This window comes from Penicillium antarcticum (genome assembly GCF_028974205.1).
Source record: "Penicillium antarcticum strain IBT 31339 chromosome Unknown utg000009l_segment0_segment0, whole genome shotgun sequence".
In the NCBI taxonomy this organism is placed as follows: domain Eukaryota; kingdom Fungi; phylum Ascomycota; class Eurotiomycetes; order Eurotiales; family Aspergillaceae; genus Penicillium; species Penicillium antarcticum.
The window spans coordinates 339,543-354,992 of NW_026695307.1; the positions used below are offsets into that span (position 1 = coordinate 339,543).

The 15,450-nt window shown below is 50.2% G+C and overlaps 6 protein-coding genes across 6 annotated transcripts; 3 read left to right on the forward strand and 3 right to left on the reverse strand.

Annotated features, from left to right (window-relative positions):
• Positions 1–177: 177 nt before the first annotated feature.
• On the reverse strand, positions 178–1,238 carry N7508_008481 (spindle checkpoint protein MAD2; the record flags this gene model as incomplete). Its single annotated transcript, XM_058466545.1, has 8 exons — positions 178–469; positions 534–607; positions 665–810; positions 863–891; positions 948–986; positions 1,040–1,065; positions 1,114–1,139; positions 1,190–1,238. The coding sequence occupies 8 exons, from the start codon at positions 1,236–1,238 to the stop codon at positions 178–180; spliced, it is 681 nt and encodes a 226-aa protein (XP_058314391.1).
• Positions 1,239–1,438: 200 nt separating this feature from the next.
• Positions 1,439–8,263, forward strand: N7508_008482 (DNA-directed RNA polymerase III core subunit RPO31; the record flags this gene model as incomplete). Its single annotated transcript, XM_058466546.1, has 4 exons — positions 1,439–2,175; positions 2,232–3,424; positions 3,707–3,935; positions 4,012–8,263. 4 exons carry the CDS (start codon positions 1,439–1,441, stop codon positions 8,261–8,263), a joined length of 6,411 nt encoding a protein of 2,136 aa, XP_058314392.1.
• A 1,708-nt stretch (positions 8,264–9,971) lies between these two features.
• Positions 9,972–11,447, forward strand: N7508_008483 (fungal specific transcription factor domain-containing protein; the record flags this gene model as incomplete). The annotated part of the gene is made up of 4 exons (XM_058466547.1): positions 9,972–10,040; positions 10,089–10,468; positions 10,515–10,841; positions 10,922–11,447. The coding sequence occupies 4 exons, from the start codon at positions 9,972–9,974 to the stop codon at positions 11,445–11,447; spliced, it is 1,302 nt and encodes a 433-aa protein (XP_058314393.1).
• Positions 11,448–11,927: 480 nt separating this feature from the next.
• bud32 (serine/threonine protein kinase BUD32) lies at positions 11,928–12,746 on the forward strand (the record flags this gene model as incomplete). The annotated part of the gene is made up of 1 exon (XM_058466548.1): positions 11,928–12,746. The coding sequence occupies one exon, from the start codon at positions 11,928–11,930 to the stop codon at positions 12,744–12,746; it is 819 nt and encodes a 272-aa protein (XP_058314394.1).
• A 149-nt stretch (positions 12,747–12,895) lies between these two features.
• N7508_008485 (putative gamma-cysteine synthetase regulatory subunit) lies at positions 12,896–13,885 on the reverse strand (the record flags this gene model as incomplete). The annotated part of the gene is made up of 2 exons (XM_058466549.1): positions 12,896–13,817; positions 13,863–13,885. 2 exons carry the CDS (start codon positions 13,883–13,885, stop codon positions 12,896–12,898), a joined length of 945 nt encoding a protein of 314 aa, XP_058314395.1.
• A 160-nt stretch (positions 13,886–14,045) lies between these two features.
• N7508_008486 (aldo/keto reductase family protein) lies at positions 14,046–15,252 on the reverse strand (the record flags this gene model as incomplete). Its single annotated transcript, XM_058466550.1, has 6 exons — positions 14,046–14,198; positions 14,264–14,633; positions 14,758–14,939; positions 14,998–15,055; positions 15,106–15,116; positions 15,181–15,252. The coding sequence occupies 6 exons, from the start codon at positions 15,250–15,252 to the stop codon at positions 14,046–14,048; spliced, it is 846 nt and encodes a 281-aa protein (XP_058314396.1).
• Between the last annotated feature and the right edge of the window lie 198 nt (positions 15,253–15,450).

Here is a 15,450-nt window from a genome sequence, read left to right on the forward strand (position 1 = left end):
GTGAATAAGATGCGAACAAGAATGTTTAGCACAAAACTCTAATAAAAGTCATAGAACTAGAAAGCCTTCATTGGAAACTCCAAAACTTCTAGAATGATAAGTTGAATACCTTGATCCTTCCCTAAACGCCAACCCATGAGGACCCTTCGTATTTGATCATAACGTCTCACAAAGAACTCAATCAGACAAGCGGTAGCTAACCAGAGTTCCGACTCGGTGGTTGTTGGTACTAAAACTGCGCAATTGAACCTTCTCGGCATTTTTAATCTCCTTAGCATCACTGTCACCCCATTCCACAGGCACATCTGAATCGGCATCGGCGTAGACGAGGACGTTAAAGGTGCAATCGCCATCCAGGACAGGGAGGAAAGTGACAGAGGCAGTAATCTGGCGGAAAATAGCTTGGATCTCCTCCTGAATTTGCTTCTCGTTCTTCTCGATAGGCTCGGGTGCTTGGGGATCCGCATCTCTGGTAAAAGCAAAGTTTTATCAATGAAATGATCAATAGAATTTCTCGATAGTATGCAACATACCCGGGTGTAGCATTCTCCTTGTCAGTAGACTTCTGGGCACTCTTGCTCTTGGAGTGCTTGCCGAAGATTTCAACCTAAACCATCATGATGAGTGACCGAGGCGGATAGCAAGTGAAAGGCCGAGGACATACGTCGAATTGCCATCTTTCCACATGTTCTCCAGTCTCCTTGCTTGTAATAACCACCACGAGCTTGGAAATCTTGCCTCCCTGCATCCATTTATTCAATTGCGACATGATCTTCTTGATGTAGGCTTTGACCTGGTCGTCGGCCGATACTGCGTGGGGGTTAGGCTTGTCATCAATCCATGACAGATACAATAAACGAACCGAGCATATTGAGGCCATATTTCTTAATCCTACTCTTGGTTAACTTGCTGGACTATGTTCAAAGGGAAGGGAAGGCAAGACGTACGTCATGAAATCCTCTGGGGGATAGACACCTCGTTGGAAACTGCGGTCAATGCGATAAGCTAGTGCCTTGAGGCCTCTAGAGACTTCACTCACAGGATCGAATTGATTGAATATTCGAACTGAAGCTGTTAGCTGAGATGCCCTTGTCCGGAGATTCCAATACTCACGAATTCGGACACAAGCTTCGCCGATCCTGTTATCTTGTAAGCTTGGGATTTCAAAACTGGGCGACAGGAGACCAACCTTTGATGGACAGTTTGTGCACCTTTGACTTATCCTTTGCTTCAGGCATGGTGTGCTGGCAGATCAAGGATTTGAGGTGAAAGTGGGAGAGGTTTGTTTACGTCGATAGTCACCGCAGCAATAAATCGCAAGTCACCGCCCGCGCCCGTTTTTTCTCCGCAACCCCCAGACCTCTACAGCACTGAAACACTGACTCGAATACTCTATCTCGACCGCATTACCAATTGCTTCTATGCCACAAAAGCCTCAATGCGAGGATGTCTGCGGTTAGGCCGATGGTTGAGCGCAGCGCCGAGGTGCCAGGCCGCTAGCCTTCAACCACCAATTGGCTTTCCATCATTAAGATATACGCGATCGTTCTCTACATCGGGCACATATTCAGCACGCTCAAAAATAACGCCAATTAAATTGGACACAGATCTCGAGCAACGAATCTCCGCGATCCCAATTGAACGCTATCGCAACTTTTGCATTGTCGCACACGTCGACCATGGCAAAAGCACACTCTCCGACCGACTCCTCGAGTTGACGGGCACAATCAAACCTGGAATGAACAAACAAGTTTTGGACAAACTCGATGTCGAGCGAGAGCGAGGAATCACAGTCAAAGCACAAACGTGTACGATGATCTATAACCACAAGGGCGAGGACTACTTGTTACATTTGGTGGATACTCCAGGCCATGTGGATTTCCGTGCAGAGGTGTCACGGAGTTATGCCAGTTGCGGTGGTGCCATTCTCTTGGTGGATGCCAGTCAAGGTGTCCAAGCGCAAACGGTTGCCAATTTCTATTTGGCCTTTGCGCAAGGCCTCGAGCTGATTCCTATCCTTAACAAGGTTGACTTGCCATCTTCGGATCCAGAGCGGGCTCTGGAGCAGATGAGGAGCACTTTTGAGATTGACACTGAGAACGCCGTGATGGTTTCAGCCAAGACTGGATTGAATGTTCCAGCTGTGCTACCGACAGTCGTGGAGAAGATCCCTGCGTAAGTTCAAATGGAGCCTACGTGGTACAATATCCATCTTTGCTGACTTTCCTTAGACCTATAGGCGATACCCAAAAGCCTCTGCGCATGCTGCTTGTGGATTCTTGGTACGACTCCTACAAGGGCGTGATTTTGTTAGTCCGTGTGTTTGATGGCGAAGTGCGTGCAGGTCAGCAACTCGTCTCATTCGTTACGGGACTCAAGTACTATGTGGGTGAAGTTGGGATTATGTACCCCACAGAGACCGCGCAAACTGTCCTCCGTGCAGGCCAGGTCGGTTACATCTACTTCAACCCAGGCATGAAGCGGAGCAAAGAAGCCAAGATTGGTGATACCTTCACACGAGTTGGTTCGGAAAAGCTCGTAGAGCCTTTACCGGGCTTCGAAGAGCCAAAGTCGATGGTCTTCGTCGCAGTATATCCAGTGAATGCGGATCATTTCGAGCACTTGGAGGACAGCATCAACCAGCTCATCCTGAATGACCGAAGTATCACCGTGCAGAAAGAGTCATCCGAGGCCTTGGGTGCCGGATTCCGTATGGGATTCTTGGGCACTCTCCATTGCTCCGTGTTTGAGGACCGTCTCAGACAGGAGCACGGCGCCAGTATCATCATTACACCTCCTTCCGTCCCGGTTAAGGTCGTGTGGAAAGATGGCGCTGAGGACATCATCACAAACCCTGCTAAATTCCCCGATGACGACAGCGTCCGGCTCAAGGTTGCCGAGGTCCAAGAGCCCTATGTTTTGGTCACCTTGACATTCCCGGAAGAATACCTAGGAAAGGTCATTGAGCTTTGTGAAGCCAACCGAGGCGAGCAAGTCAGCATTGAGTACTTCACTACAACCCAGGTCATCATGAAGTATGAACTGCCTCTAGCGCACTTAGTTGATGACTTCTTCGGAAAGCTGAAAGGAGGCACTAAGGGCTATGCCAGTCTGGATTACGAAGAATCTGCATGGCGAGCGGGTAACATTGTCAAGCTACAGCTTTTGGTCAACAAAGAGCCGGTAGATGCTGTAGCACGAATCATGCATCTGAGCCAGGTGAACCGACAAGGAAGAATTTGGGTTACCAAGTTCAAGGAGCATGTCGACCGACAGCTATTTGAGATCATTATCCAGGCTGCTGTCGGTAAGAAGATCATTGCGCGCGAGACTATCAAGCCATACCGCAAGGATGTCTTGGCCAAGCTGCATGCCAGTGATGTGAGTCGGCGCCGCAAGCTGCTTGAGAAGCAGAAAGAAGGCCGTAAGAGGTTGCGGGCCGTTGGTAATGTGGTGATCGAACATAAGGCATTCCAAGCGTTCTTGGCCAAATAGGCCAAGCTCAATAAAGATGTAGAATAGCATTAAAATGTACAATATAATCATCACAACTAGCCTCCTCACATAGATGCAGTGTAACGGCGGTGAGAGCTTCGCCGGCAGAAAAAAGTTCGTGTCGGACCCCGCCATACAACTTCTTTCTCTGCTCATCTCCAATTCCGCTCGCCGCGTCTCAGAGTCCTCGACCAAGCTCTGTGGCTTACAGCTAGGGGAAAATTCAAACGAGAGACTCGAGGATTTTATTTTGAACCTTCAATTTTGGTTATTGCGGCTGACACCCGCCCATGCCGATCGCATCTGTTTGAGTCACCCTGCCATGCTCCGCATTTGACGACGGCGATGCAGCCTCCAGAGGGTGCGCAGGTAGACCTGGGCAAGGCCCAGGTCATTGATCGCGTTCCTAAGGTGATCAAGGAATTAAAGTTTGGTGTCTTGTACGCATCTGATCCACAGACGCTTGACGTGATGGTTAGTTGCAGTTTGATCGCTAATGAAGACTTTTGTTCACAGAACCAATGATGATATTGTCGGCCAAGCCGTGGTGGAAGTTTCCGATCGAAAATTCTTCGACCTGGACCAAGCCCGAACAGTGGTTGCCCATGGACCTCTCGACCAGCGTATGGGTATCTCGAATAAGACCGACGCTTGCGCCACTTGCGGAAACAACCTCAAAGACTGTAACGGTCATTTCGGACATGTGAGGCTCGTCCTTCCTTCTTTCCACGTCGGTTATTTCAAGCGCGTTATCAGCATCTTGCAAGAAATCTGCAAGGAATGCTCCCACATCCTACTCCCTGAAGCCGAGCGCCGTGCGTTCCTTAAAGAGATGCGCCGCCCCGGCCTCGATAATCTACGACGGAATCAGATTGCGAAACGAATCAACGAACGTTGCCGGAAAACTCGTGAGTGTGGAAATTGTGGAGCAATCAACGGTGTCGTGAAGAAGACTGGAACTAGCGCCCTGAAGATCACGCACGACAAGTTCCGCGCATTCAACGCCTCAACTTCTGTCAAAAAGCAGACACCTATTAGCAAGGATGTGTTTGACAACTCTTTCGCAGAGGCAAGAAGTGCGAATGCGGAGGTTGAGAAACATTTCAAAAAGGCACAGGATGACTTGAATGCTCTTCGCGTGCTGAAGCTTTTCAAGAAAATGTCAGACTCCGACTGTGAATTGATCGGTATGAACCCAAAGGAGGCACGTCCGGAGATGTTCCTCTGGCAGTTCATTCCAGCTCCTCCAGTTTGTATTCGACCTTCAGTGGGACAAGATTCTGCGTCCACGGAAGATGATTTGACAGCTAAGCTGGGTGATATTGTGCAGAGCAACATCAACCTTAAGAATGCTTTGCTCAAGGGTGCTCCTGTTCAGACCATCATGGAATGCTGGGACTACATGCAGCTTCAAATTGCTGTCTACATCAACAGTGATGTGCCCGGCCTCAATAAAGCCGATCTTGGAAAGCCAATTCGAGGTTTCGTTCAACGATTGAAGGGAAAGCAAGGTCGTTTCCGTGGTAATTTGTCCGGAAAGCGTGTTGATTTCTCTGGTCGAACTGTCATCTCACCCGATCCCAATCTGCGTGTCGATGAGGTTGCTGTTCCCGAGCTAGTGGCGAAGAACATGACCTACCCTGAAGTTGTGACCAGATACAACAAAGAGAAATTACAGCAACGTGTGGCAAATGGAAGTTCCAAATGGCCTGGAGCGAACATGATTGTCAAGAAAGGAAACGGATTTAAGCAGATGCTCAAGTTCGGTAATACCCAGTGGATGGCCGACCAGCTACAAGAGGGTGATATGGTTGAGCGTCATATCGAGGATGGCGACATCGTGCTGTTCAATCGACAGCCTTCCCTTCACAAGCTCAGTATTCTATCTCACTTTGCCAAAGTCCGACCTCACAGGACATTCCGTCTGAACGAGTGTGTCTGCAATCCTTACAACGCAGATTTCGACGGAGACGAAATGAACCTTCATGTGCCGCAGACGGAAGAAGCCAGAGCAGAGGCGATGGAGCTCATGGGTGTGAAGAACAACTTGGCTACTCCGAAAAATGGCGAGCCTATCATTTCCGCCATTCAAGATTTCATTAGTGCCGCCTACATGCTGAGTAGCAAGGACAATTTCTTCAACCGTGCGGCTTTCACCCAAATTTGTCTCTACATGCTTGGCCCAGAAACGCGATTCGACCTCCCTCCGCCATCGGTCATGAAGCCTCAGATGCTGTGGACTGGTAAACAAGTCTTCAACATTCTCATGCGCCCTAACTTGAATGACCCCGTCATGGTCAACCTTGATGCTGCATGCCGTGAATTCAAGATGCCCAAGGATGGACGACCAAAGGACTTGGACCCCAATGATGGTTGGCTAGTCATCCGTAACTCAGAAGTAATGTGTGGTGTTATGGACAAGTCTACAATTGGTTCCGGTAAGAAGGACAACGTTTTCTACATTATGCTCAGAGATTTCGGTCCTCCGGCAGCCGCCGAAGGCATGAATCGTTTGTCAAAACTTTCTGCCAGATGGTTCACCAACATGGGTTTCTCGATTGGTATTACAGACGTTTACCCCAGCGCAAGGCTGGTTCAGTCGAAGAATGACCTGGTCGAAGCAGCTTACGCAAAGTGTGACGAAGTCATTGCCCAGTACAAGGCCGGTACCCTGGAAAAGTACCCTGGATGTGACGAGCTGCAGACTATGGAGAACCAGCTCTCTGGTATTCTTAGTAAGGTCCGTCAGCAAGCTGGTGACGAGTGTATTGCGCAGCTCAGCAAGTACAACTCGCCCCTGATCATGGCTACATCCGGTTCCAAGGGTTCCAGTATCAACGTCTCCCAGATGGTTGCCCTTGTCGGCCAACAAATTATTGGTGGACAGCGTGTACAGGACGGCTTCCAAGACCGTACCTTGCCGCATTTTCCCAAGAATGCGCGTCAGCCCCCATCGAAGGGTTTCGTTCGCAACAGTTTCTTCTCCGGTCTTGAGCCTCAGGAGTTCATTTTCCACGCCATGTCCGGTCGTGAAGGTCTGGTCGATACAGCTGTCAAGACCGCTGAAACCGGTTACATGTCTCGTCGTTTGATGAAGTCTCTTGAAGATTTGTCGTCAATGTACGATGACACCGTCCGAAATTCGTCTGCCGCCATTGTTCAGTTTCAATACGGTGACGACAAACTGGATCCCGTGGATATGGAGGGTAAGGCTAAGCCCGTCTACTTCGAGCGGACTTTCATTCATTGCGAGTCTACTACCTACAACAACGACGAGCGAAGTTTGTTGCCTGCTGAGATCATGGAGGTCTGCGAAGAGATGCTTGGCAAGGAGCGGGCGAAGCTGCAGCGCAAGGACTTGCTAGGCAATGATCTTGCCTACATGGACCGCAGTGATCACGGTATTGATCAATTCGAAAGTGCCCGTGATTTCCTTGACTCAATCCAGGAATACGTGCAAGCCAAGGCCGACAAGTTGATCTCGCGTGGTGGCGATAATGATCCCTCCGACCAGCGTAGCCGTCAAGGCCTGGACCACACTGGCAAACTGACAAATACGACGCTGAGAGCATTTATTACTGCTTGTCTGCTGAAGTACAAGAAGGCTCAGGTCGAACCTGGTCATGCTGTTGGTGCCGTTGGTGCCCAGTCTATTGGTGAACCCGGAACACAGATGACGCTGAAAACTTTCCATTTTGCTGGTGTCGCCGGTATGAGTATTACTCAAGGTGTTCCCCGTATTAAGGAAATTATCAACGCCTCGCGGGAGATCAGTACCCCCGTTGTTGCTTGCGACCTGGTCAACAAAGAGTCTGTCGCAGCCGCTCGCATTGTCAAGGGACGAATTGAAAAGACCTACCTCGCAGACATCATTCACTCCATCACGGAATGCTGGGACAAAGATGATGCCTATCTCAAGGTTCATATCAATCAACAGACGATTGACGATCTGCAACTTGATATCAAGACTCACCAGATTGCAAATACCATCAAGACCCACAAGCGCTTTAAGGCAGGCGATCTCAAGTTCTCGTGCTCGAAATACACAATTAAGATCTTTATGGATCTTGATCCGGCCAGCAAAGCAGGCCTATCTAAGACTGAGATCGCGGCCACGAGTGTTGACCCCTTCCTGCGCCTGAAGCATCTGAAGCGTATCCTTCCGCATATCCAAATTCTGGGTCACCCACGCGCTACCCGCGCCATCATCCGAACAGACGAGACATCTACCACCAACACTCTGCTCGTGGAAGGTTACGGGTTGAGGGAATGTATGACTACTACAGGTGTGGATGGACTTCACACCAAAACCAATAACGTTATGGAAGCTCGGGAGGTTCTCGGTATCGAGGCAGCTCGAAGCACCATTATCACTGAAATCAGTGAAGTCATGAAGGACATGGACATTGATCCCCGTCACATGCAGCTCCTGGCAGACGTCATGACCTACAAGGGTGAAGTCTTAGGTATCACTCGCTTCGGACTTGCCAAGATGCGAGACTCGGTGCTTCAGCTTGCTTCATTCGAGAAGACTGCCGATCACCTCTTTGACGCCGGTGGTCTTGGTCGCACCGACCTCATCGAAGGTGTTTCGGAATGTATCATCATGGGCAAGACGGTGGGACTGGGCACAGGCGCCATGGAGGTTGTGCGCAAGTTGAACTTCTACGAAGGGCAGATTGGCCCGCGCAAGACCGTCTTCGAAGACACTTGGTCTGAACTTTGCGATGCCCCTCTGGCACGGAGGCCTAAGAAGAAGATTCGGTGAAGTTGACCTATGACTTTGTATCCCATCAGCATTACCTCGGCGTTTGAATTTGCCATTTATGGCCCCGGTCTGGACCCTGTTTCCCCGGCTTGTACATCTATCTACTCAGACTACTGTCGATGAGCGTTAGTGAATTTGATGACGACCTAACACTATGAAGTTCTTGTTTCATGTAGGGAAGGTTCGGACTGTACCTGATAGTCAGCTGAGATCCGGAGACTCTCAACATAAGCTCATTTCAACAGTAGGGTCACATCGGTCCCGTGATGAGTAGGTTGGGGTGTGTGTGCGGGCGTGAAGCTAATTCTTAACTCGACTGTAGAAGATCCCAGGTACAAGCTTCTCTTCTCTCCCAGATTGTATTCAAAAATTAAAAGGCTTTTACACTTACACAAACGTTCACGGCATCTTACAACCCCAACCCCCCGGAATATCTCGGATTCTGGGACCTCAAGTACAAGTACCCTTTCAATCCTCTGGAACAGCCGAAAAGGCTTCCTAAGCGAGGCGCTGCAAACCAACGAAAAAAGCAATGGAGGCTTGATGGGTTCGAGTGACTTTGGCAAGCTCCCCAGTCCAGAAGGAACTCTTGGGTACCATCACACCCACCCTTGTCCAGAGTCACGAAAGAATTAACCGCCCTCCAATCAGCATCGTGAACCCCCTGAGGCAGCCATGGGGGTTAACCTGACTGGGGTTGGCCATCATATCACGAACGACAGTTCTTTGTTCGCTCTGAGTCTTGACCTCATCCGGCCAGCGCCACAACCGTCAGCACTCGATCCATCTGGTGCTTTGTGGCCGCCGCGTGTTTCTTTGTCTCCAACCCGGGTTCCAGTGGATAGCCCTCGCGGAGATATTGCTCCCCTAAGTACGCCCTAATGTCCTTGGGTCACACTTATTATTTCACCCTTCTTCCAATCTCCCCGACGGCTCCCCGACGTTCCCCGAATTGCATCTTGAATGTCCAGAAAGAGGTAGAGTCTACTATGGAAATTGCCGATCCGAAGTTCGCTAGAAAGCGTGAGATCCGCACACGAGCCCCGACAGCCTGTCAGACTTGTCGGCTGCGCAAGACTCGATGCGACAATGTTAGGCCAACGTGCAGCTACTGCGCTGTACAGGGGGTCGAGTGCAACTATCCCGAAACCTCACCACAGCAGAACCAGTAAGAAGGATAAATCTTGGATGAATAGATTGGGCATTGACCTTAGCTTCTAGGACGGGATTTGACTCCGGAAATCCATCGAACCAGGAGGTTCTCACTCGCTTGAACCATATCGCCGGTCTGCTGGAGGAAATCAAGTCGGAGGGCTCGACCATATCATCGAGCCGCTCACTGAAAGAATCCTTTTTTGAGCTTGCTATGCAGAACACTAGTCCCTTGACAGAATCATTGTCGGGGAGCGCTCCGCATAGCAATACCACGGCTCCAAGTATTGAGGACCGGGGACCGGATCATAACCCCCGAATCCTCTACATAGCAAGTTCTGGGGAGCATATGCTCCGCTGGCCCATCTATAACAAAGTCATAACTGAAGCAGAGAAGCATATCCGCTCATTCTTGCTGGACTCGTTGGATAGTCAGCCACCAAATAACCCTCCTCCCCGACAAGTGGGGAGCGGACATTTTGTCGATGAGATCCCTAGACTCTGCAAAAAATACTTTATGATCTGTCACCGGAGAAACCCCATAGTTGACCTCGATATGCTCGAGCGATATGCTGAGGAAGTCACCGTCCAGGGTCTTGGATGGGACGGTCCGTCCTGTCAGGTGGTACGTCGATTACATGCTTGTAAAGATCTCGGCTAAATTGCCCTGCAGCTGTTAGCGTGCGCCCTGGCATCATCTACTTCGTCTAAGTTTGTACCATTGACCGACGAGGATATTACTATTGACTTTGATCGGCTCCCGCCACCTCCCATGTCAGACGCCAATATGGATTTAGCTGAAACCTATTTCCACGCAGCGAAGCAGCGGTTCGGGTTCCTACACACCTCCCCGACTGATATCCAGTGCTTCCTACTTGCTGGTAGCTACCACAGACATGCCATGCGTCCTCTGCAAGCCTGGTTCTGTTTCCAGCAAGCGTCCTGCAGGCTAGAAGTGCGGCTACGGTCTTTGTGTAGAGAACAATGGACTGCCGATGACAACTATCATAACCTGGAGTCTCGTCTATATTGGTCCTGTATTCAAGCCGAGCAGTAGGTTCGTCGTCTGGTTGGATAGCCATATACTAACCATTTACAGTGAAATGCAAAGCGAGCTCCCTCTCTGGAGTAGCGGGCTTGAAAGCCTAGGTTATTCGGATCCATTCCCAACATTCTCCCGCAAAACACCTCCTTCTTATGACCAGATGCAGGATGATTCCCAGGACTTTGCAGTCAAGCCGGGATTTAAACTAAGCGGCACCGAAGAGGAAAAGGGGTGGAAATTCTACATAGGATCTATCTGTAACCGCCGAACCACTAATGACCTGCTAGCCGATATGTGGCGGCAGGGTGAGAAAGGCTGGACTAAAGATATCCCTGATCTCCTGAAAAGATCAGCTGCAGCAGAGAGTGTCGTGACTTCATGGTATATGCTCCCCTATACTCCTCCCCTTTCCCCCTCCCCCCGGCTCCCCAAAGACCCACCCATACCCTAACTCGAAACAGGTATCAAATCTCCATCGCAGGAATACAATCGCCGAAAGACAATCCAGACCTGATGTTCTTCTTCCGCGGCCGGTTCCACATGGCTCTAGAACGGATCTACAGACCAGCTTTCTACTTAGCAATGCACTTCCAGACTATGCCAACCTTCATAAAGCAGGACAACCAATTATGGCTGCAAGTCTTCGGCCTAGCCCAAAAAGCAGTGGATAACTGCGTCCAGCTAATCCCAAACTACTATTACCAGTTTCGCCACGAGTGGATCTGGAACGTAATCCGCGCCAGTTTCTCCTGCGCCCTGCACATCATCGGCGTCGTGCTATACCAGCTCGAGGCGTCACGGACACCAGGAACTTGGCAGATGCGCGTGCCGCCCAATTGGGCTGGTCTTGTTCGGGTTTCGCTGCGCACATTGAAGCATTGGGCTGCTGAGTCTATTGATATTGAGATTATGCGATCGACCCTTGAGAGGATGTATCAGGGAACTTGTAGGTTGGCTAATATTCGGCCTGATCTTCATATGTTATGATTCTAGGGCATTTTTTCGGTTTCTATAACTTTTATTGCGTGCTGTTTGGTGGAGACAGATGTTTTCCATATCCGTATATAGGGTTGGAGGAATGGGATTCCCTAGGTGATTGTTATGTAGCTATATGATATATTAGTTGGCTTCAATTACTTATTCATCTGGAGGGTATTTACTTCTTTCCATGTAAATTGACATGGTCTACTCCGTACTTCCAGTTCGTGTAGTTCAACTGTGAGTTTATGTAATTTACAATAGAGACTGAAGGCCAAAAGCCTCTCGGGGCTACCGGTAACTACATCCTTGGAATCATAATACCCAGACCAGCTTGTTCAAGGCTATGACATTGCTCATAATTATAATCGTTGTAAAAATGAATTGGAGAGCAACGGAGTCGCGTATACTCCGAGCCCCGCTAGAACTTTTTCTCGAACCTCAAACTTCACCTCACCAACCTCCTCGCATTCCACACACCCCCTCACAATGGAAGACTACAAACCCCCCGATCTCCCCTCGCCCTTCAACAACACAACACCACCACCAACCCTCCTAACCCAAGGAGCCGAAGCTCACCTCTACAAAACAACCTCACTGAACCCCTCCAACCCCGCAGCCCTCAAGATCCGCCCATCAAAACCCTACCGCCACCCAATCCTTGACAGACGCCTAACCCGCCAACGAATTCTCCAAGAAGCACGATGCCTCGCGAAACTAGTACGGGAAGGCGTATCCGTGCCCGCCCTTCTAGCCCTGGACTGGGAGGGCCACGGCGGCGAGGAGGGCGGGTGGGGTGGCGCCTGGCTAATGATGGAATGGATTGAAGGCGATGTGGTGCGCGTCGTGCTGGAGAAATGGGAAGCATGGATGAAGAACAACCAGGCATCCCTGGACGAGTCACAGATCGAACGGGAAGAGGCGCAAGTGCGCGGCTTGCTTAAGAAGATGGGCGCTGCCATTGGCGCGCTGCATAAGGCTGGGGTTGTGCATGGAGATTTGACTACAAGTAACCTTATGCTGCGGCCATTTGCTGGTGCAGATGGTGCTGGTGCAGAGTCGGTTTCTACAGAGGGGGATGTTGTGTTGATTGATTTCGGGCTTGCGTCGCAGAGTGCGCAGGATGAGGACCGCGCGGTGGATTTGTATGTGCTTGAGCGGGCGATTGGGAGTACGCATCCGCGCTCTGAGCCGCTGTTCGATGAATTGCTGCTTGGGTACCGGGAGAGCTACAAGGGTGCGCCTTCTGCACTGAAGAGACTTGAAGATGTGCGCATGAGAGGTCGCAAGAGGAGCATGCTTGGTTAAAACAGTCTTATGAGGTCTTGAGAAGGGATGCAGCCCAGATATGATAGATTTGACATTCATCCGAGTCAAAACAAAAAAAAAAGAACGCCACGCTTGTCACGACATATGTCCCAGTGACGATGCAAAGAAATGAAAAAAAGGAAGAACATTCATGACTGGTCCTTGACACAGGTGCCGACATCAGCCAACGCGAAGTACCCCTTGTTCTCGACGACCCCGCGATCCTTAACGACTGCCGTATATTTGACCACCCACTGCGGCTCGACATCGCCTTTAATACCATCATCGGCATCAGGCGAGGAGGCCAGAATTCCAGCACCCTTCTCCGTAGGACCGAGCAACTCCCGCGTCGTGCCAACGGGAAGGATATCATTGCAGTCATTGTGAGTGAGGAGTTGAATCTGCTCTTGTTTCGCATAGAGAATCAAAGACTTGGGAACGACACAGCAATCCTTCAGATTGATTTGATCAACCGAGGGCTTGACCTTGGTATGAGGCAGGAAGCGGGCCAGCCGTTCGCTGCCAAACTCGGCAACGCCCAGCTGCGCAATCATACCCTGCTCGTGGAGCGACTCCAGCACATGCCACGTCTGCACCATGCTATCGAAATCATCCGGCTCCCCATTGCTTGCCTCGCTATCCTCTTCCTCACTGTCGTCGTCGGCGTCGAATAGGATTCCCGGGAACGAGACGATCAGCAGATCAATAGACTTGACATGTAATTCCTTCAATACCAAATCAATTGCTTCTCGCGTGTGTGCGCAACGCCTTGATGCCGGAATCCCCGGTAGGTAGAATAGCTTCACTGTAATATCGTATTGATCGCGTTCTTCGGCCAGTCCAGGCTGTGAGAAGTCGATCGCGGGGATATAGAGACCGTCCTCGCCCTGGTGCGTCCAGGAACTTGCGGGCGGGCGCGAACCATTTGACTGGCCATTTCCATTTGTATTTGCCGATTCGATCTGTTGCCAGGCGAGGAAGTTCGACCGGAGCGAATTAATTAGTTCGACGTTTGATTTCTGCGTGAGCGGTTGGCGGATGACGGACTGACGCCCGCCTTGCATGAGATTTCTGCGATGGTTAGTGGTGGACCAGTTGGCGCATGGAACTACTTACGAGCTAGAGAGGATCAACTTCATGATTGATTGAAAACCTGAAGTCCGGGGAGTTGTGTCGAGAAGAAGTGGGAAATGTTCCCCGCGACCCCTCATGACAAATCCAACTCCGGTTCCTCCAAGGCTTCTTCTTCTATATAATTCTATCTACTCTCTACTCTCACGTCTTTCTCACTTCTCCCCTTTAATCAGAATCAACAGTCGGATCCCAATCCGTAGGCTCATATTCCCCAGTGTCCAACAACTCCATCTCAGCAGCCCCCAACTCAAAGTCAAACACATCAACATTCTCCCGAATCCGCCCCGGCGTAACGGACTTGGGCAAAGGCACGAATCCCTAACAATCCAGCTATCAGCAATCAACACCCCCAAAAGACATAGAAATAGGAACAAGAAACCCACCATCTGCAAACTCCACCGAATTAAAACCTGCGCCGGCGTTTTCCCATACTTCTCCCCAATAGAAACCAAAACAGGCTCTCGAAGTCTAGTCCCATGTGCCAACGGCGAATAAGCCTCAACAATAATCTTCCTACTCTGACACCACTCCACGATATCAGAGTGATCCAGCCACGGATGCAGCTCGTATTGACCGACGTCGATTTGGCCGCCTCCGCCAGCTTGGATGTATGCTTCTAGCTCTTGCAGGTGGTGGATTCCGTAGTTTGATACACCGATTGACTTTGCCTTGCCGGCTTTTTGGGCTTCGACTAGGGCGTCCCAGGAGCCTAGGCGGGCTCCTTTGCCGCCGTAGGGTGCGTGCAGGAGGAGTCTGTTGGGTATAGTTGTTAGAGTGGTTTGGGGTAGATTTGGTTGTTGACTGCGCTGGGGATCGTGAGAGGGATTGGGATCGTGAGAGGGATTGGGATTGTGATTGTTCTGACGTTGGTACATACAGGTCAAAGTATTCCTGTCCAGCTTGTCGTAGGCTTGAAATGATAGCTCGCTTGGTCGACTCGTAGCCCATAGACTCAGGCGGGATCTTAGTCGTGAAGAAGATCTCCGAACGATCTAGTCCAGAGTTCAGGATTGCGTTTCCGCATGGCTTCTCGTTGCCATACATGATTGCCGAGTCCACCTGGTCTACCACATCAGTATTGGCGGGCGTGTGGTTGCTCAATTGCATATCAACGTACATGACGGAATCCAGTATCGAGGGCTTCTGCAGTAGCCTTCTCGGTCTTGGATGGGGAACTTTTCGTGATTAGTGGCTTACCAGTTTACTAAACGGGATTGGAACATACATCATGTAAACCTATTCCTCATAGTACATTGTCAGCATGCTCAAAGCGTCTGCGGAGAAGATGATAGCTACTCACGCCATATCCGAGAACAGGGATCTCATGTCCCGATTGCAACTTGTACTTTGACTGGAGGGTTAAGTTTGCCATGGTCATGAATATATGTGAGTAGCAAAGATGGAAGGAAGAGTGAAAAGGAAGAACATGAGATCATAGGGTGGGGTCGGTGATGCTGCGAGTCCGAATGGGGGGAATGTCCGATCTTTATACAAAGATACCATTACATCACTATGCTTTATGATATAGCTACATGAATAGAGCTGTAAATCATTGGAAACGGAAAGCAAA